The sequence below is a fragment of the Callospermophilus lateralis genome, chromosome 5 (genome assembly GCF_048772815.1).
Source record: "Callospermophilus lateralis isolate mCalLat2 chromosome 5, mCalLat2.hap1, whole genome shotgun sequence".
Taxonomy (NCBI): Eukaryota; Metazoa; Chordata; class Mammalia; order Rodentia; family Sciuridae; genus Callospermophilus; species Callospermophilus lateralis.
Window position 1 is genome coordinate 63,732,923 of NC_135309.1, and position 23,112 is coordinate 63,756,034.

The following is a 23,112-nucleotide window of genomic DNA, read 5'->3' on the forward strand; positions in this document are numbered from 1 at the left end:
CTGGAATCAATAAATGAAGATTTTATCTCCATCCTTTTCCCACTGAGGAAAACCTCTGCTGCCAGCTCTCCAGGACTGGAAAACTTGGGTCCCCTCACTGCAGGTCATGCTGTGCAGTCCTTGGCTCTGCAGCCACTGTCCTCTGTCCCATGGCTCCCTGCTTCACTCTTCCCTGCAAGGAAGGCTTTTATGCAGGATGCTTTGGGGGACAGTGCTGCTCTGTGATACTTGACTTCCTTCTGTGCTCGGCCTTGGCTTTGCTTGCTGCACTGAATTAGCCTGATCACCCTCCATCCAGACCCTTGATAGGATCATTTCTCTCCTGGCCCACTTTCCACTGATTCTGCCCCACACTGGCTGCCCTTAGTGGGACAGGCCCCACGGGGACCCTTCAGACAGCATGTTTTCCTTAGTGCCTGCTCAGGCCCTGTAGGACCCTGCAACACTTGGGCATAACATGCATGTGAGCATGGGGTGGACTGTGGGAGTGGGATTTGAGTTGGCTGTTACAGTGTCCCTGGGGCTCCCACTGCCTGCCCAGGAACCAGCTCCCGGCTCCTTTTATTCTTCCCATCAGTGTGGGGCACTGCTTGTGTTCATAGCCAATCCCTATCCTGGCTCGTGGGTGCTGTGCTCAGCAACTTCCAGGGCTCCCACCACTGGATACAAGCCCATGGCACGCAGGCCTGCTCTTGAATGCCACATGCATGTTGCAGATGGGGGCACACGTGCTGGCTCTCGTGCCTGCCATGGCCTCGGGGAGTGGGGAGTCTGGCAGGAACAATCCCCCTGATGCAATCATCGGCTCTTTCTCTCAGCACCACAGAGGCATGGCTGGCTCCTCGCTGCCCGCCACCACCGGGCACAGCTGCCAGCCTTTCGGGCACAGAGGAAGCAGTGAATTAGTGGTCATGCCTCCTCGGCAGATTGGCAGTTGCATTCAGTATGGGGGTGCCTGTGGGAGGCAGTGCCCACACCCCTGAGCTGGGTTCTAGAAGGTTCAGAGGGGCATGTATGCGTGTGTGTTAGAAAGGCTTGCCAAGGAAGCCTCTTCCTCCTCTCCCTCCCCTTCCTCCTCTCTGTCTTGCCCAGACATTCCTCCATCACCATCAGATGCATCCTGCAGCCTGGGAACTGCCCCTCCCCCCATACTGCATACACAGGAGACAAAGTGACAGAGACTAAGACACAGAAAGGAAGGGAGACAGAAGCTAGAACAGAAGTGGAAAGGAATGGGAAAGATGGGGAGAATGGAGAAAAAGGCAAGAAAGAGAGAAGAAAGGAGAGTTGAAAGTAGAGATGGAATCTGGGAGTGGAGTGGGGTGCGTTGGCCCCGCACCTTGAAGGCACGTAGGCCGCCCCCGTGGTCCCTGTCAGAGACAAGGAGCCAGTTGGCCCTTCTGGGCTCCCTGAAGCCCTTCACATCGTCCTCTGAATTACTGCGAGCTCTTCTAGGAACCTGATGTGGGGACCTCCCCCATGTGCTCTGCTGGATTCTGAGTTCTGTTTCATCAGTGGGAGGGGGAGAAGCAGCAGAGTGGTCAGCCAGCCCCAGCCCCAGCAGGACCTTTGTTCAGAACCCTAGATATCCATTAATAGGCTTTCTGCACACTTACCTTTTGTTCTAGTAATTTTTTTTTTTTTTTTTTTTTTTTTTTAGTACTGGGGATTGAGCCCAGGGCCTTATGCTGGGCAAGTGCTCTACCTCTGAGCTACACCCCCCCCCCCCTTCTTGTTTTGCTTTTGGTTTTGTTTGTTTTTACTAATTTTCAAAGCAGAGATGTGATTTGGTTGGCAACTGATGAGCTGGAGGTCTAGGGACTTTTTCTCCTAGCCTAGCCTTCTAATCCAAATCATGAGCTAAACTCCTGTGGGGACTCAAGAGAACAGCTCCCCAACATGCCAGGACTTGGAGATGGTTGTGTGTGCTTCCATGATTCAGCAAGAGGTGTGACGGGAAAAGACTTCTAAGTCCTGGCAAGTTCCCCACGTATTGGACACACATATTATGTCAGCCACTGTGTTCATCTCACTGGATCTATAGAGTGGCCATGGAGATAGGAAATATCATTTACTCAATTTTTCACACGAAGAAACTGAGGCACAGAGAAGTTAAGGTACTTATTCAAAGTTGCACAGCCTATGAGTCACATAGTCACCCTAATGACTGAAAAATGTTGCCTGTCCTCTCCCCTGGGCAATGGCTGAGGTGGCCTCAGTGCTCCTGGGTGTGAAGGCATTCCACAGGCCTGGCGGAGGATGGGGGGGGGGCATCAGGTGGCAGCGCAGCCCTTCCCCTGCCTCCCCACACATGTGCCTCTAGCTTGGCCGTGGTGTTCTGTGCCCTGCCCGCTGCCCACCGCTGTGTGGTCCCCAGCGCAGGCCTCTCCTCTTTGCCTCTGAATTGCAACGTTGGCGGCAGAAGCGGGAAGCATATTGTGTGCAGAAACAAAACCGAGTGGTTTTTCCTTTTTCTGAAGGTGGTAATGGTGCAATTAGTGGCTAAGCCATTACCCCCACCCCCCTGCTCGCTCCCCTCCTTCTCCTCTGCCTCCCTCCCTTTCTCTCCTGGGAAAAGTGGCTGAATTAGAGAGCTTGCCCCTCCTCCTCCCTCCACTCCTGACTCCTAGGAGGAAGGGCACAATGGGGGGCTACTTGATGTTGCCAGGGTCCTCTGGACTTAGGCTTGCCGGTCAGGGACTGTTGGGATTGGAGAATACCAAAAAGCAGACCATAGTCTAGCAAGCGAGGCAACCAGTAAGGCAATTTGGATATTCAGAGGGGTGAGCTAGAACCCAGAGCGTCCGGATCCCTGATCCTTCTGTCTGTCCCATGCTCGCTGGGGGGCAAATGCTGTCAGGGGGCTCAGCCTGGGAACTGTGAAATGAGCTAAGGGATACTTTTCCCCCCCTGAGTGGAGGAGGTAAGTGTGTAGAGTCAGAAGTTCCAAATACAAGCCAGAGTGATGGGATAATACTTTAATACTTCCCTTTTCTTTTTCTAGAAACTGAAAAAAGACCTTATGTTTACATAGTTCCCAAAGGCCTTCATGACCCTTAAGCCACGGGAACTTCACAGCCTTTCTCTGCAAGGGGAGTTTTGTTCCCCTATTTTATAGAAAAGAGTTGGAGGCTCAGAGAGGGTCAGTGACTTGCTCAGGGTTACAGAGTTTATAAATGCCAGAGCTGGAATTTGAACTCAGATCCTTACTCTTAAACTCTAGTTCCTTTTCTTCTTAAAACCCTGGGTTGTAGGTGTTGCGGATGCTCTGAAGAACTGCAGTTGGTAGGGAAGTTGCCCATGGAATTTGGAAATGAAGCTTTCAGAGCAGGACAGGGCAGGTCCATGGCCTCTGGCCAGCCCCTGGTAAGCCAGGCCATGCTAACCTCACCAACGCTGCCTCTTGCCTTTTTTACCTTGACTTGAAGCACAAACAGAAACTGGGACATGAGCCCCAGGAGACCAGATCTCCACTGTCCCTCTGGGCACGTAGGTTGCGGGAGAGGCTGCAGAAGAGGCCTCAGGAGGGACCCACTATCACAGTAGTGAGAGGTCAGGGTGAGCAGGTGGCCAGAGTTATACCATCCACAATCCTGGGGTCTCCTCTGCACTTCTTCCCCAAGCTAGAGAACCAGGGTGATGGACAGGGTGGCAGAAGAGCAGAGAGGAAGAGCAAAATAAGAAGGACAGAGGCAGAGGTAAAACCCAACCAAACCACAGAGGGGAACACAGAGACAATTATAGAGACTGAGATCCACAGAGAGAGACATCCCAATGAATTAGCCATCATTTCCCTGTAAACCTTAGAACCCAGCTGTTGCCAGGGCAACGGGGCAATACCTGTCTCTCCAGAGAAGACGAAGTTGCCAGGGTAACTACATCCTGTCTTTCCCAAGGACCATCCTGGAATGTGGCACCCACTGGCCGTTACCATGGCAACTGCCTCTTTGCCCCACTTAATCCCATCCCGTCTGCTATAAGGGACTCATAGTTGGAGGTGGGGGAGGTGGGAAGGAGAACATGACTTGTGGACTAAGTTTGTTCTCTTCCCCCTTCTCCATGCCCCTCAGTGCCTCACCCTAGGGGTGCCGAGTCCACCCTCCCTTGGCCCCTCACAGGCTTGCGGTATTGTGTGCGGTAGAGCCAGGGCGTCCGGGAGCAGGTTTTGCAGTAGAAGGCAGGCAGGTGTTGGGGAGGCAGTTACCGGGGCAACGGGAACAGGGCGTTTCGGAGGTGGTTGCCATGGGGACCTGGATGCTGACGAAGGCTCGCGAGGCTGTGAGCAGCCACAGTGCCCTGCTCAGAAGCCCCAGGCTCGTCAGTCAAGCCGGTTCTCCGTTTGCACTCAGCAACACAGGCAGGCGAGTGGCCCCTAGTTCCGGAAGCAGAGCAGCAGCGCTCCAGTCCTGGTGCCCCAGCCCCGAGCCTTGCCTGCCTGTCCAGTGCCAGGATGGCCACCATCACCTGCACACGCTTCACAGAAGAGTATCAGCTCTTCGAGGAACTGGGAAAGTGAGTTGCACCTCAGGGAGTCCTGGAGGGTGCAGGGGGTCAGCCTCTAGGGCTGGGGGGCGTGTGCCTACATTGCTCGGGCTCTCTTGTGCACACAGAGGAAGGCAGGCTGCATGCTTTTGGGGCACTCGCATGTGCACAAGGTGCCCAGAGTCAGGCATAGGCATGTTTGTGGGTGCAGATGTGCCAAGCCAGCCAGGTGTGTGTGTGTAAGGGTGATAGGTTGGTGGTCTATGCCAGTGTGTGTGCACATGTGTGCAAACATGCACAAGTAGACACAACCTGGGTGCTCACAGATTCTTAGAAACTTAGGGTTAAAAGGGATTTTCCTACTCAGCTGGAATCCCTTCTCTAGTTTCTCTTGGATATCTGTGGTGACGGACAGTTCACCACCTCCCAGGTAGCCCTTCCTGACTTTAGACACCTACAGCCCTCGTTCAGAGTGGCCAACTTCCTGTAAGCATATCCTCTCCCCACTGTCCCCTTTCCAGCTCCTACCAGAAGTGAGGGCATAGGTACAGGAGGGGTTAATATGCGAAGGACTGGTGTTAGGTGGAGGGGAGGTACAATCAGCAAGCTGGGGGGACACCACTGCTGCAGGGATGATAATATGAAGGGTGAAGAGCTGGGATCCTTTGGCAAGGTTGCCCAGCCCCAGAGCCCATTTTATGCCTCTGATGACAGATGCGAGAAGGGTGGGAGGGTGAGGAGCCAGGGGAGCGTCTTGAGGGAGCCCAGTAGACTGCAGAAGGGGAAGGTCCCTGGATGCCCCCAGCTAGGGTTGTGGAGGACCTGGGATGATCAAGGGTTGGGGTGCAGTTTGGAGGTAGAGGGTGCCCCGTGGGCAAAGGAGCGCCAGTGCCCTGGTTAGTTATCACTGCCGTGGCAGCTGGAGCATGGAGGGGAGGGCCTTTGGAAGCAGGTGTGTGTCAGTTGGAGGTCTAGACATGTGAGGCCAGGGTGCATTTTGAGGCGGAGGTTGATGCGTGCTGTTGTATAAGGACTTTCGAGGAGAGTTGGTCAGGTTGTATAAGTACTGACTCTGGGGTACACTTGTGTGCACCAAAAGGTGTGCAAACATTCATGTTTGCTTGTGCACCAGAAAGAGGTGCTTATGTGTGTGATTGGTGTGTACAGCTTGAAGATGCAAGTGTGCCCTGCAAAGGTGCACATGTGTGAGAATGTAGAGTGCTGTTGGCTGGGTTGCACGGGAGTGAAGGTGTCACTGTGTGTCACTGTGTGAGTCCGTGTGTGGCAGGTCAGAACTGGGTGCACATCAGTAAGCAATGAGTGTGGGGCCTAGGCATGTGTGAAGACCCACACGGAGGCATGGACTCAGCGGCATTCCCATGGGGTCTACATGTGCACATCTGTGAGATGCCTACAGGAAGGCGTGTGTGCATATGTGTGTGTGTGTGTGTGTGTGTGTGTGTGTGCGTGTGCGAGGCCTGGGCTCACAGGCTCGTGTGGGTGTTGTAGGCGTGTGTGAGCTCATGCTGGTGTATGCATATGTGTGGGAGGTGGGCCTATGGCTGTGTAAAGCAGAATGCCTGCACACGCACGCGCACGTACACGCACACTCACGCTCAGCCCATCCTAACACCTAGAGACACAGGCCAGCTTCCTTATGCAGACACACACTCTTGTGCAAATGTGTTCATTCTTGCCTGCAGACTTCCTGCCTTTCTGAGTGTGTCTTTGTGCTGGAAGTGGGGGAAGGAATACAATGTTTAGAGCTGCTCTAGAGGACTGGGATGTCCCCCAAATTCAAGCTGGGACTTCTCTTCAGCTGGTCTCCAATGCCCACTTGGAACCTAGGAATTGTCTGATTAGCCAGGAGCTGCCTTTAAGATTGCCACCAAGGCTGGCTTGTGGCAGGACTGCGTCACCGAGCATAGTGTGATGGTTGGAATGTGACTAAAGTGCTCAAAGTGACATCAAAAGTGCTGCTCTGCCCCTAGAGGAGAGGCTGTCAAGATGGGGCTTAGTATGGGTGACTTGCACAGAGACCCTCTGTGAGCCTTGCCACCCTCTGCCTGCCTGGGCTCTTGGAAGGACCAGGGCAGGAACAGGATTTCAGGGGAGAGGGAGCCCTGGCAGGAAAACTGAGGGTGACAGTCTAATCAATGTCAGACCTCTTCCTTCCAGAACCCTCAGTGCTCTTAACCTTTTCTAGGTCACATATTCCTCCAGGAATCTGGAATCTGATGAAAGTCTAAATTGACATTCCCCAGAAAAATGCACAAACCTACAAAATGTTGCGGACACTGTCAGGAGCTTTCAGGGGAGGACTGTGCCTGGGCCTGAGTTGAAAGACGCCTGGATTGGAGAGAAGGGGCTGAGGGGCCCGGCCCCACATCTTCTAATGTCTGTGTTACGAGGTCCAGGGCACACCGTGGAGGAGGCAGGCAGCTCGGGCTCTGTCTATCCGCTTCAGTCTGAGCGTCCAGTGGGGCAGGGTGGGCTGGCGGCACTCAGCTCTTAGCTCTGTGACACTGGGCACTCTGTGACACTTCTTCCCTCATCTACACCCTGGAGATTAAAAAGACTAGTGAGGATTAAGTGGGATGGCGGGTGGAGCTGCAGCCTTGAGCCAGGGCACACAGGGACTCCAGCAGGACATCACTGCTGGGTTGGCTGTTGGGCTCTGGGGTTGGGCAGGGCTGGGGAAGGGAGCAAAGCCTTCTATTTCCCTTTTCTCTGGAGTCTGTGCAGTGTGGGGGAGGGTTGGCCAAGGCTCTCCTGGGCTGGCAGAGAGGCTTTGGCTCCCCTTCTATCAGGGGGGCAGTGAAGGTGCGTGCAAGGCCTACTCTTCAATTGGTGACTCCTGCCCCTTCCAGCCAAGAGAGTGTGGTCAAAACCCAGAAGCCAAGTCCCCTTCCAGAGCCCACTCCAGGTCACCAGCAGGAGGACTGGCAGAGGAGGCTAAGTTGACTCTAAAAGGGGACATTGGGGCTTTTGGGCCTCCTTCAGCTGGGCCCTGTGCTGACGAGCTGGAGAGGAGGGCAAGGACCCTCCAGGCTTCCTGTCCTGCCCAGTGAGGCCTGGCTTGTCACTGCAGGCCTTCCAGGACCCCAGGAAAGGGCAGGCTCCTGGCGGAAGGGGAGCTGCTCTTCCCGCCTAACGGGCAGCCAGCTGGGGGCTGTGGCTGGAGGCAGGGCCCTGAGCAGGGGTTTCTGGAGCTTCCAGATGCTACCAGACTGAAGGCCCCACCAACCCAGAAGAGGCCAGAACTGAGTTCCAGGTCTCCTAGAGGGCTGGCATGAGGCTGTCTTGTGGGTCCCAGAGATGAGCTGACTTCCCTGTCCCCTGACCCTGACCCTCATCCCTCCCCAGGACGAGAGACATGGGTGGCCGGAAGAGGAGCACTGAGTCTGGGGGGCAGGCAGGAACAGGGTGCTGGGTCACAGCTCCCACATACTCGGCCTTCTCCGAAGCCCAGGATCTCTGCGAAGGCACGAGTGCTGCGGGTGGGGGCCAGAGAGACGCACAGAGGAAGGGGTCAGGGCCAAAGCAGCGGAGGAGGAAGGAGGAGGCCTCCTCCAGTCTTTCCCAGACAGGGCTTCAGATCCCACCCCTGCCACAGAGGTTAGAGAGACAGAGAATCACCCTGCAGCCTGTGTGATCACTGGGCTGTACAGGAAAAGCCTCCAAAGGAGATTTTACTTGAGAGAGGAGGGAGGGAAGGAGGGAGGGAGTTCAACCCACTCGTTTCTCTCTAGAAACAAGGATCTGAAATTGACTCAGGCAGTGCTGGGTAGGGGGAGGGTTGCGGGGGTGTGGGTGGCCAGCCAGGTTGACGGAGGGAGGAGAGGCCGGCCCCTGAGTCCGAGCCTTTCTTATTCCATGGATTTGCACTGTGCACCAGGCTGGGTCGGGCTGACTCATGGGTGGCAGGCAGCGTGGCCCAGAGGCAGCCCCCCGCACTGGGGGCCAGGGTCCTGGCTGCTAAGGTTCAATCTTGGGCCCAGACTCTGATGCCTGTTGAACGTTCTTAGCAACCCCACCCTTCTCTGACAGAGCCATTAGGAGGATGGACGATGTCATAGTGGAGAGAGAGGCCACCTAGACATCAGTGCCCCACCCAAAGATGGGAGTGTGCCGTTATTCGGCTTCGAATAACCTCTCATACCCAGAACACTCTGGGGCTCACCAGGGGCACCTCCATCCATTAGCTCTTCTCTGGGTGGGGGGGCAGGCAGGGCTTATTTATCCATCTCACAGATGAGCAGACTGGGGTGAGGAGGAGGGTGCCTAGGGGATGGCACCCAGGTCTCCAGCACCCATGCATGTTCTGAAGGTTGCTGAGAGGGGCTCTCTGGATGCTGTAACCAGGGAGCATCTCCTCTCTTGAGCACAAACAAGGGAAAAGGGGCAGTAGCCTCGGGGCGGGAGGGACTCTGAACTGTCCCTTAATTTTCAGCCATGATTCTGTCTTGAATTTGCTGGGCCACCCTGGATGAATCACTTATCCTTTGTGTGCCACAACTTTACCATCTGTAAAATGGGGATCAAATCTCCATAGATGCCGGAAATGCTCCATTAGGGTGCTACCCCTTGCAGCCTCTCTTTGTGCAGGATTAATGAGAAGTTGCAGACCCTAGAGCATTGGAATTGAGAGGACCATAGAGAACGCCCATCCATTGCACAGACAAGAGACAACAACCAAAGGGAAGGAAAGTGATTTGTCCAAGGCCACAGTGAGAAGCAGTGGCAAAAGTCAGGAACAAGAGACAGTGATTTGCAGGGATCAGAAACCAAAGGATGGGAAATTGGGAGATAGGACCTCAAGAGGGGTGTAAGGGATGGCGGGCACTGTGGCACATGACTGTAATCCCAGCATCTTGGGAGGCTGAGGCAGGAGCATTGCAAATTCAAGGCTAGCCTCAGCAACTTAGCAAGACCTTGTCTCAAAATTAAAATAATTAATAAATTAAATTTAAAAAGAGGGGGTGTGAGGACAGGGGAGGGGATAGCCTTTCCTCATGTTCTCCCTCCAAGCCACCCGAGCGGCAGGCAGGCACATGTTCTGGTGCATGCCGCAGCCCTCCACCCCCACACTGCCGCCCCCACACGGGCTGAGACACACTGACACTCCACCGAGCCTCCCTCCCTTCCTGCTACCTCCCTCCACAAGCACACGCTGACACTGCTGCCAGTACCCCCAGCAGGCTGGCCCAGGCCTTCTACGCAGGGTGAGGGCCTCCCTCGGGGTCGCACGCCAGCATCCCTAGGCTAATGTGCACACACGTGCACCTTCACATAAGCTCACAGGAACACATGGGTGCGCACACACACACACACACACACACACACTGGCTGCAGCAGGACACAGCTCAAGTTCACCTCCTAGTGCAGGGACAGCAAGATGATGCTGGCTGGGTTCTGGGTTCTCTCTTCTTCTCTGTCTCTCTCCATCTCTCTGGTCTTTCTCTCTCTCTCCGTCCCTTTCTTCTCTTTAGGCAGGCCCCTCTCTAACATAGCCCACCTGTCCTGTGTGCCCACTCGTGGCCTGTCCATTCTGAGCTACTCCATGCACCGTAGGGAGCCTCAGTCCAGGTGAGCCTTGCACAGCCCGCTTGCTGAGACCCACCTCGAGGGCACTGCTGTCTGCTACGTGTCAGGTGGCTCTATAAGGCCAGGAAGACTTACTGTGCTGGAGAAGGTTAGGGTCTTGGTATCTTGTGGTCACATAAAAGACAAGACTCATCTTGAAGTCTTGAAGACAAGACTGATCCTTGAAGCCATTCAAGTCTTTCCTGAGCAGATCCTCTGTTCCTAGCCTTGGGCTGAGCTCAGCCTGTACCACCTGCAATCTCTGCCCTCAGGGGGCTTGCGATCTGCTATGAAGCCAACATTAATTAAATCACTTTAGAAATTATTATTTAAATGCATCTGGATAAGGGCTATGAACAGAGCTGTGAGCTTCAAAGAGACCTCAACTAGTTGGAATGAGGGAAGTCTCAGGGAAGAGTCCCCTGAGCAGGTGACATGGGGAGCTGGGGGCAACTAAGAAATAACCAAGTTGGGCGCAGTGGTGCACACCTGTCATCCCAACTACTCTGGAGGCTGAGGCAGGAGGATCACAAGTTCAAGGCCAGTCTAGGTAACTTAGCAAGACCCTGTCTCAAAAAAACAAAAAACGAAAACAACATATAAAGGGTTGGGGGCACGGTTTAGTGGTGGAGCACCCCTGGGTTCAATCACCAGTACCAAAAAAAAAAAAAAAAAAAAAAGTGAACAAGCGGAAGGGGAGGAAGAGTGTTCCTGAGAGCGAGACCAGCACAGGCAAGGGCTCTGAGGTGTGCCCTTCAGTGAAGCCCGTCAGCCCCCAAGGGACCTGGGGTCTCACTCTTCTCTGGCCTGTGCAGCCTGCCTGCAGCTTCCAGATGCTAGGTCCTAGTGGAATATTAAAAGGCTGCTATGGTCTAGAAGACGGAACCCAGGCAGGGCGGGAATGGTCTGGAAGCCAAATCAGGAGAGAGAGAACACCGAGGAGCAGGGGGCCTGTAGCAGGGAGAAGAGCCCTGTAGGGGCTGCATCCCCCCGACCCATGTCTGCAAGGGTGTCCTCAGGGGCAGAACAGCAGAGTAATACAGTAAGGGAGGCAGATTTCATCTCAGCACCAGGAGGAACTTTCTCACGTCCACAGCTGCTCCTCTGCCCCAAGATGGTGCGGCCTCAGGAGTCAGCGCTGAGGAAGCTGCCGTATGCAATCCACACCTTAGGCCTCCCTGGTGTCCCTTCGCCCCAACATCCCTGCTCTCACCTAGTGAGATGATTGCTCCAAGAGTGAAGAGGGAGACAGTGCAGGGCCAGGACAGCCTCAGTTCCATCCAGAATATCTGAATAAGAGCAGGGGTGCAGGGGTGCACACCTGTCTTCCCCGTAACTCAGGAGGCTGAGGCCGGAGGATCACACATTGAAGCCCAACCTGAGTAACTCAGCGAGACCCTGTCTCAAAATAAAAAAATAAAAAGGGCTGGGGATGTAGCTCAGTGGTAGAGCACCCCACTGTTTCACAGGTGGGGAATTAAAGCCCAGAGAGGGCAAGAGCCCTGCCTGCCCATGGCCACACAAATTGGTGACACAGTAGAACTAGAGTTCCAGACTCTTTCCATTTCAGCCCAGGGCTCTTACCCCTCGGAACCACTCTGCCGGACACATGCCCATGGTGAGGGCAGGCTAGGCAGCCGTCAGAGGCCAAGGTGAAATCAGCTCCTCGGCACCTGCCCTGTTTGCCGCTCTCCGGCCCTCCCTCTGAGCACTGTGAAGAGTTTTCTGTTTTTCCTTTTTTCTTTTTGTAACCCATTCAAGAAAACCCATGTACAGCCAAAACAAGGAATATGCTGGAACTTCTGTTGGTTCCATGTTCCATGCAGCAAACAGAATCTTCTGGTTCCCAGGCCTTCTGTGTCCCCCACGAGGCTTCTGCTGGGTTGGCGTTGGGGCCCCCGGGGGGTGGGGGGGAGGTGGGACAGCTCGTCCCTGCAGCATCTTCTGGAGTCTGGGAGTGGGTGGTGCAGCCACAGTGGCGGGCAGCAGGGGAGAGGAGCCGTCTCAGTAACGGTCCCGGATTATCCGTCTGTCTGTGTAATGCTGTGGCTGCAGAGTTCTGCTCACAGAGCTGCTGAGACAAGCTGAGGAGGGGAGGGGGCAGGCAGGAGGAGGGCATCCCAAGCCCAGCCTGTCTTCTCTGATCTAGTTGCCATTTGGGGGAACCAGCATAGCTGTGTTTTGCTTGTTTATTTTTAAGAAAGTATACTACCACTGAAAAAGGAAATAAAGAAAAAGAAAGAGAAGGCTCCAATATTATACCAACAGTCGATCACACAGATAGGAGAGCTGAGGCCCCCAAAGAGACAGCATTTGATTAAGGTACACAGAGCTTCTGGGTACAGGGTGCACACCTGTCTTCCCTGGGACTCAGGAGGCTGAGGCTGGAGGATCACACATTCAAGCTGGGGATGTAGCTCAGTGGTAGAGCACCCCTGGGTCCAATCTCCAGTACTGGGTGGGGAAACCCCACCTTGTCCAGGATTTTCCTTTGTTTCTGAGCGAACCTGGGCCTGACTTTTCAACCATTTGGGGTTGAGGAGCCCTCGGTGGTTCTCATGTAAGTGACCCTCTCCCAGTCATGCCCACTTGCTCTTGCATGCACCAGGCTGCATATCTCCTGCCAATCTGCCTATGTTACAGCCCACTGGGCTCCAAATAGGGTCCCTCTGATCCCAGAGTATGGGGTATTGGAAGAGCAATGGACCCTGAGTTCAAGGTCTTGGCCTTAGTTTCTTCATCTGTGGAATAAGAGTTGGCTTGCATGGTAAGGTTTGACTGGGAATGTGGTGTGGCCCCCACTCTGGTCCAACAGGATGCTGCTCTGGTGGCCAGCCCCAGCTGTTGCTTTCCCCCAGGCGCTCTAACCCTATCTGTTCTGGGCAATCAGATCAGTCGGCCTAGGTCACCACCAAGAGATTTGGATGCTAATCCTTTCACAGGCCACTAGTCTGTCTGCATCTGGACCTTCTGAAATCACCCCAGCTCATCTCAGAAAGCCAGATGCTTATGTATCTTAACAGAGTGGGGAGATTTGGGGGAAGAGAGTGGCTTGCCATGGAGCATCCAGGCAAGGAAACGAGCAGGTCAAAGTGTGGAACCAGAATTCTGAAGGGGGGGCGGGAGGTGTGTGGATGCAGATTTCAGTCCTGAGTGATGTCAGTGGCTTTAGCCATTTGGAGAGTCATGGGCTGCTTTGTGAAGCGGAAGAATATGCGTCCTTTGCCCAGAACAATGCACAGACACAGCATCATTTTAATACAATTTTAAGTGGATTCATGAATGCCCAGAGCCTCCCCAGAGATCCCAGCTAATGGCCCCTGGTACAGGGGATGGAGGAGGAAGTTGTCAGAGGTTGGGTGGAGAGGGAACAAGGAGCTTTAATGTGGCTGGGGGACTGTGGGACAGCAAGGCACTGTGGGTGAAGGGGGATGCCAGGGACAGCAAAGTGACCTAGAAAAAAAAGGGGGGATAAGCCTTGAAGCAGTGTGGTCACTGGGCCCAGCGATACCTGGTATAGGACAGCGAGGCGGACCAGGGCCAAAGGGGGGGCTGCCAGGGGCAGTGGGGAGGGGAGGCTTTGGGTGGGTGAGCCTGGCACGAGCATTGCTTCCATGGAGCCCTGGGGGTGGCAACCAGATTGCAGTGGGTTCATGGAGTGTGGGAGGTGGGAAGAGGAGGCGGCGGATGTCGGACATTTGTTCTGGAAGTTTGGCAGCAAAAAGAACGGGAGGGAGGAAGCAGCTCTGGCTGCTGGGTTGAGAGAAAAGTTCTCGTTGTTTCATTTTATTGGGGGGAATATCTGAAGAGGCAGCCAATGAAGGGAAGATTGAAGACTGTAAAGAGCCCAAACAATCAGACCCAGATGAGGCCAGAGTGCAGGGAGAGTTCACGAGTGTGCAGTCTCCGGGGGCCTAGGGGATAAGAGACCCCCTGGAGGAGCTCTGAGTGGCTCCCAGGGAAGGCGAAGAGGTTTCCCTTAGAGGCAGTTGGCAGCGACTTCTCTGCCTGCAGGGACACTCACAAGGACTTCTATCCCCTTCTTTCAAATGGGGAAACTGAGACCCAACAGGATAAGCAAGCTGGTAGTTGAGCTGGGTAGGGACGCGGGTCTTCTGTCCCCCACCCCCAGTGCCCTTGCTGCTGCACCTGGCAGTCATGTTCACATTTCAGGGTACTCCAGGCTGGAGCAGGTGGCAGACCCCCGTGGCTGGCAGCCCACAACGCCCAGGACACGGCGCCTGCCAGGCAGCCAGAAAGCAATTTCCCAGTGTGAATCCTCTCTTCACAGCCCATTAGCACGGCCCCACATTCTCTACAGCTCTGCCCTCTCTGCAATCTGCTGGGTGCCGGGTGGGGCCTCCCTGCCAGCTCACACTCGTGCCTGCACACACCAGGGCAGCTGCTCAGCCTGGGGAGCAGCCTTGCCCCCCACTCCCACCATGGCCTCTACACAGCTCCTCCCTGCTTGCTTCATCCTGAGCTTGGCCAGCAAGGTCCATTTTATTATCGATGATGCTAACTGTTCTCACCCCTTGCATATCACGGCCCCTGTACAGGGCATTGTTTCTTGAGCATTTATTATGCTCCAGGGATTCTGCTAACTCCAGCCTACTGATTATCTGAGTCCTGGAAGCCACTGCACAGGGTGGGTACTCTTATTGTTCATATTTTACAAGGGAGCAAACAGGCAGACTACAGGGAAGCAACCTGCTCATAAGTGGCTGAACAGCAATTTGAACTCTGGTTGGGCAGGTCCAGAAATGCCTACTCTTACTCACTGAGAATTGCATTCTCTGACATGGTAGGCATTAGCCACATAGAGCAACTTCAAGGAAATCCAATTAAAATTCCATTCTGTGGTCCCACTGGCCACACGTCCAATGCACTACAGCCATATTGCCTGGTGGCTGCCCCACTGAGCAATTCAGAGTATTTCCACCATCACAAGAAGGGCTGTTGCACAGACCTGGGGTATGACACTGAAGCTGGAAAGGCCTCCACACTATTGTGCCTCATTCCCACCCCAGCCTCCACATTGCCAATGAAGAAACTGAGGCTCACAGCAGGACCCAGCCCTGCCCAAGTCCTCCCAAATTCCACCCTTCAGTGTCTAACTTGGGGTGCTCTACTACTGAGCTATACCCCCAGCCCTTTTAATTTTTTAATTTGTTTTCTCTTTTGAGATGGAGTCTCACCAGGTTACTCAGTCTGATCTTAAACTCATGATCCTCTTGCCTCAGCCTCCCAAACAGCTGGGATTACAGGTGTGCACTCCCCTTTCTGGTTTTTAGTCTCAATTGTGTGCGATGACTCTCATCGGCCCTTGTCTTCCTGATCCCTGCCACTGTGGCAGGCAGAGGGGCCTTCCCTCCTACAGACGGAGACTGAGGCTGCATGGGTAGCAAGAGGTCTCCCTGGCCCAGGCCCTTTCTTTACCTCCTTGGGCCCCTCTCCTCCCTGCTCTGTCTTGTTCTGCTCCGCGTGCTTGGCCCTGAGCCGGAGCTTTGTCTCATCTCCCTAGCACCTGGGGAGCTGGTGCCCTGCTCGGATCCATGAAGTGCAAGTTCCAGCCATGCAGTCTGCTAGGGGTGGGCCAGGACCGGACCACAGGTCTTTGTGACCACAGAGTCCTGGTTCTTGAGGTTATGGTCTCTCCTGCCTTTGGTGGAGTTAGGAGAAAAAGTCCACGTGATCTGAATTCTCTTCGCAGGGTCACTGGGAATATGCCGGCTCACTCGAGGCCTCAGTTTCCCAGTCCGTTAAAAGGGTTCTGACTTCACAGAGCTGCTATGCAGGCCAAGAAGGTGCTTGTTGCTTGTGCACTTGGGGTGAAGAAGCCCTCTGGGTCAGTAGTTCTGAGCTGGTTTTGAGAAACGCCTCCCTCAAAGCACCAGAGGAAAGCCATGCGCCCCTGCCCGGGACAAACGCACACACCTAACCTCAAGCAGATATGATATTCTTGTTCTTCCGTGGTTCAGAATCCCTGCGGCCTCCCTGCCCAAGGCCTGGGCCTCTGATCAGGAATCTCTGATTCTCGTGAGAACTTGGCCCTGTCCTGAGCAGCAAGTTTCGTGAGTAAGACTTCTTTTGCTTCATAGATAGGGCTCTTAGGCCCCTGGCTCCTTAGGGCAGAGCCCAGGCTCATAGGTCCCATCAAGCTCCCAGTACAGAGCCCAAGTGACGTCCCTACTGGTACTGATTCCAGGAGAGATGGGATATGTAACAGGACTTCCCCAGAAGGTAGTTAGGGCAGGGCCAGGGTTAGAAAGAAATCATGTATTCCCACGGTCCACACACAGGGGTTCTGATTTAGTAGGAATCTATATTTTTAAAATATTCCCAGGAGATTCTGTAGCTGCCAATTTGATGACCACGAACCTAAAATCTTTACCTAGAATAGAGTTTTATTTTTCTAATGGAGAAACTACACTTTATCCCTCTATCCCTCTATCCACTGGACACATATTAATTGAACTCTAGCCCTGGACTGAGCACGGGCTAGATGCTGGTGCAGCCCTGCCCTCAGCAGCTGGCCGCCTTCCTCTGTCCCTGCCCGCCTCTCTGTGGAGGGTCAGAACCCTTCCCAGAAGTGGCCACTTTAACTGTTTTCTCCCCAGGGCTGTTGAGAATCTAGGTTCCCAGCTGGCAGGAACCTGAAGGTCTTTGGGTCCATCCCCCTGTCTGGATTCGAGAGATCAGTAGTCCTCTGCTATCCTCAGATGCATGTTCCTGTCCCTCTAAAAATCCTGCCTAAAAATTCTCTCTTGCCATATTTCCGTTTCTCTGGCTCTTGCTTATATCAACCTCCTGCTCCTACACGGAACACTTACAGAGGCCCTTTGGGTACCAGACAGACACTGGGTCCCTGGTGCTGGGGCCTAGAGAGGGAGGTGCAAGTTCTGGCCTCTAGGAACTCACCCAGCTGGGAGAGACAGGAGGTGGACGAGCTGCCGCCATCCTGGACCCGATGGGGAATATGGGACCGTGGTCTTGTGATATAAGACAAATATATAGTTGGTCTTGTGCCTGGTGGATAGCAGAGCTCCTAAGACTCTGCTAATTTCCTAAGGGATAGGGCTGTCCAGAGCATCTCGAGTTCTAATATTTGGTCTTTGATCCCAGTTCCTGACATATTAATCCCCCGGAATTTCTCAGGGGCTAGGGGCATCTTTTGTTCTGATGAGGTGACTCTTGGTGGTCTTCTGGATGGGGCTGGCATGATTTGCTTGAAGCCTTCAGCCCCACCCCCACCTTCGGGGAAGATGAGAGGGCTGGGGCCTGAGTTAATATTCCTTCTCACCCACGTGATGGAGCCTTCATAAAGGTGCTGAGGGGTGGGGTGCAGAGACCTTCTGGATGGTAAACAGCCATGTGGCAGGAGGTTGGCACACCCCAGATCCACAAGGACAGAACCCCTGTGCTCAGGATGCTTCCCAGCCTTGCCTACCTCGTCACTGGCTGTCCATCTGTGTCCTTTATCATATCTTTTGTTCTATAATAAGTAAATGTGTTTTTCTGAGCTCTGTGAATCATCCTAGAAAATTCTCTAGCCCGAGAAGAGGGTTGTGGGAACTTGCAGTTGTTGCTAGCCAAGTTGGACAGAAGGTAACTTGGGGACCCACTGCTAGCGACTGGCATCTGAGATGAGGGGGCTGTCCTGTGCATGGAACCCTTAACCTGTGGGGTCTGCACTAACTCTAGAAAGCATTGTAATAGAATTGCGGGACACAACTGGTGTCCACAGAGTAGAATGGGTTGGTTTGAAAGAAGCTGTCTCTATTTGGTGACCAGAAGCACGGTAGGAGTGAGTCAGGGAAAGGAAGTTTTCCTATACAAGAGGGGGGGGGTCCAGGGGTTCAGAGGAGGGACCCACAGCAGGAGCAGAGTCTTGTGGGGGTCACGGGGCCTACTGCTTTCTTTCTGGTGAAGAACAGGCAGGGCTGCACACCTCAGGGCGGACCTACCATTCTGCATGGATTCTGGCCTTTAGCTTTCCTATGAGGTCGTATTTCTGGGTCCCTTGGGTTCATCCCGCCTCTGTCTTCCTCTTCCTTCTCTAGAGCTTCCGGACTGCTCACTTCCTGCTGCCCAGGTGTGGATTCAGAGACAGCGGACCCAGGCTGTGAGCAGGGCAGACCTCCTGTCAGAGGCCTCCTCTGCTTCTGTCGCTCTCATCTGAGTGACTTGGCTGGCCTGTTTTCTTGGGTGGGGAGATTGAAACTTGGAGGCTGTGTTGGGGAACCTGGGCAGGAACCCAAGTGGGCTCACTTGGTGTAGAAGTCAAACACCCAGAGGCGCTGATCTCGGAGATGTGGCCCTGCCTGTAACTTGAGCCATCGACATGGAGCTCCACTAGACCTTAGAGTCCTGAGCCTCCACTCTGGTCACAAGGAGTCAGAATGGCCATTTTAGCAAGATGGCTGGATGACCTGTAGGAACACCTGTGTTTGGGAAGTCTGCCCAGGAGCTCCTCTTCTTGCCATGAGTATGTGTTTAGGGCAGTGATGGTTGTGGCCAAGGTCACTGTCAGGCCCCTTGGAAGCCTCCTTGGTGTAAGTTGTGGGGCCAGATTGCCTCTGTGGGACAGAGCAGAGTGCAGCGCTTGGTGGTTCCTCAGCTCCAGATCCAGCCCTCAGGCAGGTCCCGCCTCAAATCCTTTTGAGATAAGACTCCAATTGGGAAATATCTAGACTTTTAGGTTTTCTTAAAAAACTAAATGATGTGGGTGATGAGCTCCATTGCATGGGACAATGCTCCATTTCCCCATGAGCTCTGAAACCCACAGTCCTTCCCCCAAGTTCTCTTCTGGTCATGGATACTTTGAGGATAAAATCCCAGGAGCCTCTTAAAACACAGGAAAGGATGCTCAGCCTCACTCTTAATATGATAATTAAAAACTAAATCAATATCTATTGTCATTTTCCATCTCTATTACCAGCAAATATAAAAAAGGTTGATAACACACTGTGTGGACAGTGGCAGAGGAAATCGGTCCCCTCACATATTAGTGGGAAAATAAGCTGGTGCAATCACTAAATAAGATGCACAGCCTCAGTCTCTATCAAAATTGTGAAACAATGTCTACCTCTAGACCAAAAAAACATCCATTCTAGGAATTTATGCCACAGATGTGTGTGCACATGGGAAATGTAATCCTAATACCCAGTACAAGGTTGGTCAGTATAGTACTCTTGCAATAACTAAAAATTGAAACTAACCCACTTGCCCTTCACTAGGGGACTGGCTGGTAAAGTACAGGACAGTCATACAATTACATATGATATAATGAGGAGCTCTTTATGTTTTGATATGAAGAATGATCTCCAAAATACATTACTAACAGAGAAAAGGAGGATACAGAACAGCTTTGTGAGGGGGTAGGTATCTGCATAAAGAGGCATAAGGTAGCAGCGGCTACCTCCAGAGAGGGAACCTCAGAGACTGGGGTACAGGGTTGGCAGAGTCTTTTCACTGTCTGTACTTTTTTTAAAAAAAAATCTTTTGAACTTTGAGTCATGTCCATGTGTTACCTACTCAAAGAATAAAAGAAGCTAAAGAAGATTTTAAGAGACCTGGATTCTGTGGTTCTACCACTACAGGATTCCAAAGCTTTGCAACTTGGTGAGCCAAAGTTTTGGTGACCCCAGGAGGCTGATCTTGAGTGAGACCAAGCTTCTGGGTCCCTCTCTGGCTCTCTCCAGTCATGCTGTTCTGAGCTGGGCCACAGCAGTCCCTGTGCCCCTGAGCAGCTCCAATAGCGGCTTCCCTCCCAGCACCGAGTAGCTGTGGTGTGAACTGCAGTGTCTCCAAGGACACAGCCCCGGGCCTCTCACCTTCTCTGCCTTCTCTGTCCTCCCAGGGGAGCCTTCTCCGTCGTGCGCAGGTGTGTGAAGGTGCTGGCTGGCCAGGAGTATGCTGCTAAGATCATCAACACCAAGAAGCTGTCAGCCAGAGGTAGGTGCCTGGCCCAGGCCTGCCCACCTCCAGGCTCCCCTTCCCTGCCGCCCTCCTCCACCCCTGGGCTTAGAACCAAGACCCAAGTCCATCCCCCTGGATGCTGGCATGGGAGTGCTCCTGCCATCCCCTCTGCCTGATACCCGAACCTGGCTGCTTACATGGCTGGCCCTGTCTCCACCTTCAGGTCTCAGCTCTGTTACATCCTTGGAAGAGCTCCTCGGGCCACCCAGTCTGAGGGAGTCTCCCCCTTTTCTCTTTCATACTGTTGATTTCTGTCACCGCTTTCCCCTGACCTAGCCTCATCCTATTTGCTGGGCTGTCTCCTGGTTTAACATCTTATTCTCTGGACTGTAAGCTCCAAGAGGGTGGGCGGGTCTCATTCTGAGCTCTCTGCTCAGCACCTGGGACAGCGCCCACACTAGCTACTCCAAGAGCCCAGTGAACTGCAGGGGAGCTCTGCTTCAACCACACCAGCCCGCTCTCTGGTCCCAAAACAAGTGGTCTCGGAGGTGACCTAGGTTTTGGGAAAGATAGCTAACTAATTCTAATTTGCAGAAAGGTTTGGGAACCTCAGGCCTAGGACCTTACCAGTGGTCCTGGAACATCAGCATCAATGTGCCTGTGAGACTGTGAGAAATTCAAAAGCACTGGGCCCCACTCCAAACCTAAAAACCCCAATCTGCATTTTAACAAGATGCCTGGGCGAGTCACATGGACATGCAATTTTGAGAAGGCGGCCCAGAAAACTGCTCCTCATTGGCCTGTGTTGAGGGGCAGTAATGGCCGGGACCATGGTCAGTATGTTGGAGAAGATGCCAATCTCCATCCCAAATGAAGCAGTGCGGGAGCGGCCTCTGCCCATCTGCTCAGGGTGGTTCTGAGGGATGGTGTGGGTGCGGTGGTGGTGGTGAGCTGTGTAGAGGAAGGGAGCCATCGTGTGAGGGCAGGCTTCGTGTCCAGGTGTTTGAGAGGCACAGCTGGGTCTGGGTCATGCCTGGCAGGCCTAGGCTTCCTGGAGGTCCCGCTGTACGGGGTGCTCCCGCTGTTCCCTGCAGGCCTCCTGGCAGGCTCCGTGTTGCACTCTGTGTTGCTGCCCTTCATCTCTCCAGTTCAGTGCTGTTGGACCAGTGCTTTCTCCTAGTCACTGACCTCCCCTGGTGTCCTGCAAGGAGAAGAGGCTCAGCAGAGGCAGGGCCTCTGAAGGCTCAGGGCTCACCCATGACATGGCAGGGTGAAAAGGCCAGACCGGTGGAAGTTCTGGAGCCAGGGGCAAGGAGCAGGGTGGGCAGAAAAGCTGGCAGGAGTCCAGAAGGCTGGCTCTCATGTCCAGAGGCCTGGATTTACTGTTGCTGTGTGGCTAGTGGCAGTCTCGTGACTTCTCTGTGCCTTGTGTCTCTGGGGATCAAGGGAGATGTCCCAATCTCTGAGATAGAGGGAGGATGTGCTTAGAGTTATGACTTGGTGGTGACAGGATGAGGTTGTCTCAAAAGGGGTGTTAGGAATAGAGATCTCCTTGGATGCTGGGGGACTGGAGGGCCTCACCACCATCTCAGAGGCACATCCATACACACACACACACACACACACACACACATATGGAGGCTGAGAGACAGAGGTGCATAGGAGGGTGGAAAGGCCACCTCTCCGTTTGGGAGGTGACTAAGCGTTCCTGGGACAGTGTGTGCTCTGGCTATAGCGGCAGTCACCTCCAAGACCCTCCCTCTGGCTATTGGTTGAGCTTTGGCCCTGTGGCCCAGGCCTAGGTGAGTTTGTGGAGAGTGGGGGCAGGGAAGGTATAGGGAACATTCGGGAAGAAGTCTGCCAACTGCCAGGCTCTGCGCCCAGCGGGAGAGGAGCAGCATCTCTTTGTTTGCCACTCACGGTGCCTCCAGGGGGTTCTAGAGCTGAGTTTTTGGCAACACACTCTGACTCCTCCTGTTGGCACTCCTGGGGGACTTCTGGCAGCTCCCGCAGGGGCTGTGCCCATGGGGGCTGGAGGGGCTGGGGGCATCTGTTCTACCCTCCCAGGGAGCTGCGGCTTCCCTGTCCCCACCCGGCCTGGCCTCTCCTAGCAAGTGATCCTAGCAAGTGATTCCCAAACCCAGAAGCCATTTCTATATGTATCTTAAAATTAGTCTTAAAAAATGCTTATAGTATGATTCAAAAAACCATAAAGAAATTAAGTGAAAAGTAAAATTTTGCCTGTCCCAATCCTTGCCAAATGTCCCTGGGAGTCTTCTTAAAAATGCAGCTGCTGGAGCTCTGCCGGCGAGGGGTGGAGTCAGCGGGCGAGGGGTGGAGTCAGCGGGCGGGGGGTGGAGTCAGTCGATGAGGACCGAGCTCCTGCATGGCAGAATCTGGTCGTGGCAGCTGGCTGGCAGAGGCTCAGAGAGGCTCCCCGTGCCCCTCCTTGTTAGGGCTCTGGACATGTGGGTGTGTCCAGTGCAGCCAGAGGAACTAGCTTGGGGACTGTGAGCTCCTGACTCCATGCCCCACCCCCAGCCCAGCGGGGTCACTAGTGAGGCTCCCAGGGGCTGAGTCTCAGCACTGGGTGGGAAGCAGAGTGGGACCTCATTGGGCTGCACCTGAGTCCATCGCAGTCCTTCGAAGGAGCCCCGAGGAGGAGTAAGGCACCTGTCTCCTTTCTTCCCCAGTCTCCTCCCCACCTTGCCTGGACCTTGGAATTACTTCTCCAGCCTCCCAGCGTTGGTAGCCCTGTTGATGCCCTCTGCAGCCAGAGGGCATTTCCCGTTCCCAGACTTGAGGCCTCTTTCCTCCCTGGCTCGTGTGCCCCGTGTTTGCTGGAGCCCAGTCCCTCTGAACACAAAACCCCACCAGATGTGTGACTGTACTTCCTCACAGGCCTGGGCTGTCCTGTCCTGCCCTGCCCTGCCCTGATGGGACTGTCTGGCCCCCAGGGACCTCATGCAGTGTCCACCCACTTAACCTCAACACCCTATCGGTGAGCCACCCACCCAGGGAGGGAAGAGTGCTCCCAAGATGTCACGGTGGGCATTAGAGATGATGCTCCCGGGTACCAGGCAGGAAGCTGGAGACTCTTGGCTTCTGGAGACTTCTTACCAG

General features: G+C 54.1%; 1 protein-coding gene across 1 annotated transcript in view; it reads left to right on the top strand.

Moving 5' to 3' along the window:
• Positions 1–4,450: 4,450 nt before the first annotated feature.
• The window catches only part of Camk2a (calcium/calmodulin dependent protein kinase II alpha), a 59,843-nt gene continuing 41,181 nt past the window's right edge, over positions 4,451–23,112 (top strand). Inside the window, exons 1-2 of the mRNA XM_076856722.2 lie at positions 4,451–4,512; positions 19,931–20,025. Of these exons, the coding sequence (XP_076712837.1) occupies positions 4,451–4,512; positions 19,931–20,025 (157 nt within the window). The remainder of the gene's footprint in view (positions 4,513–19,930; positions 20,026–23,112) is intronic.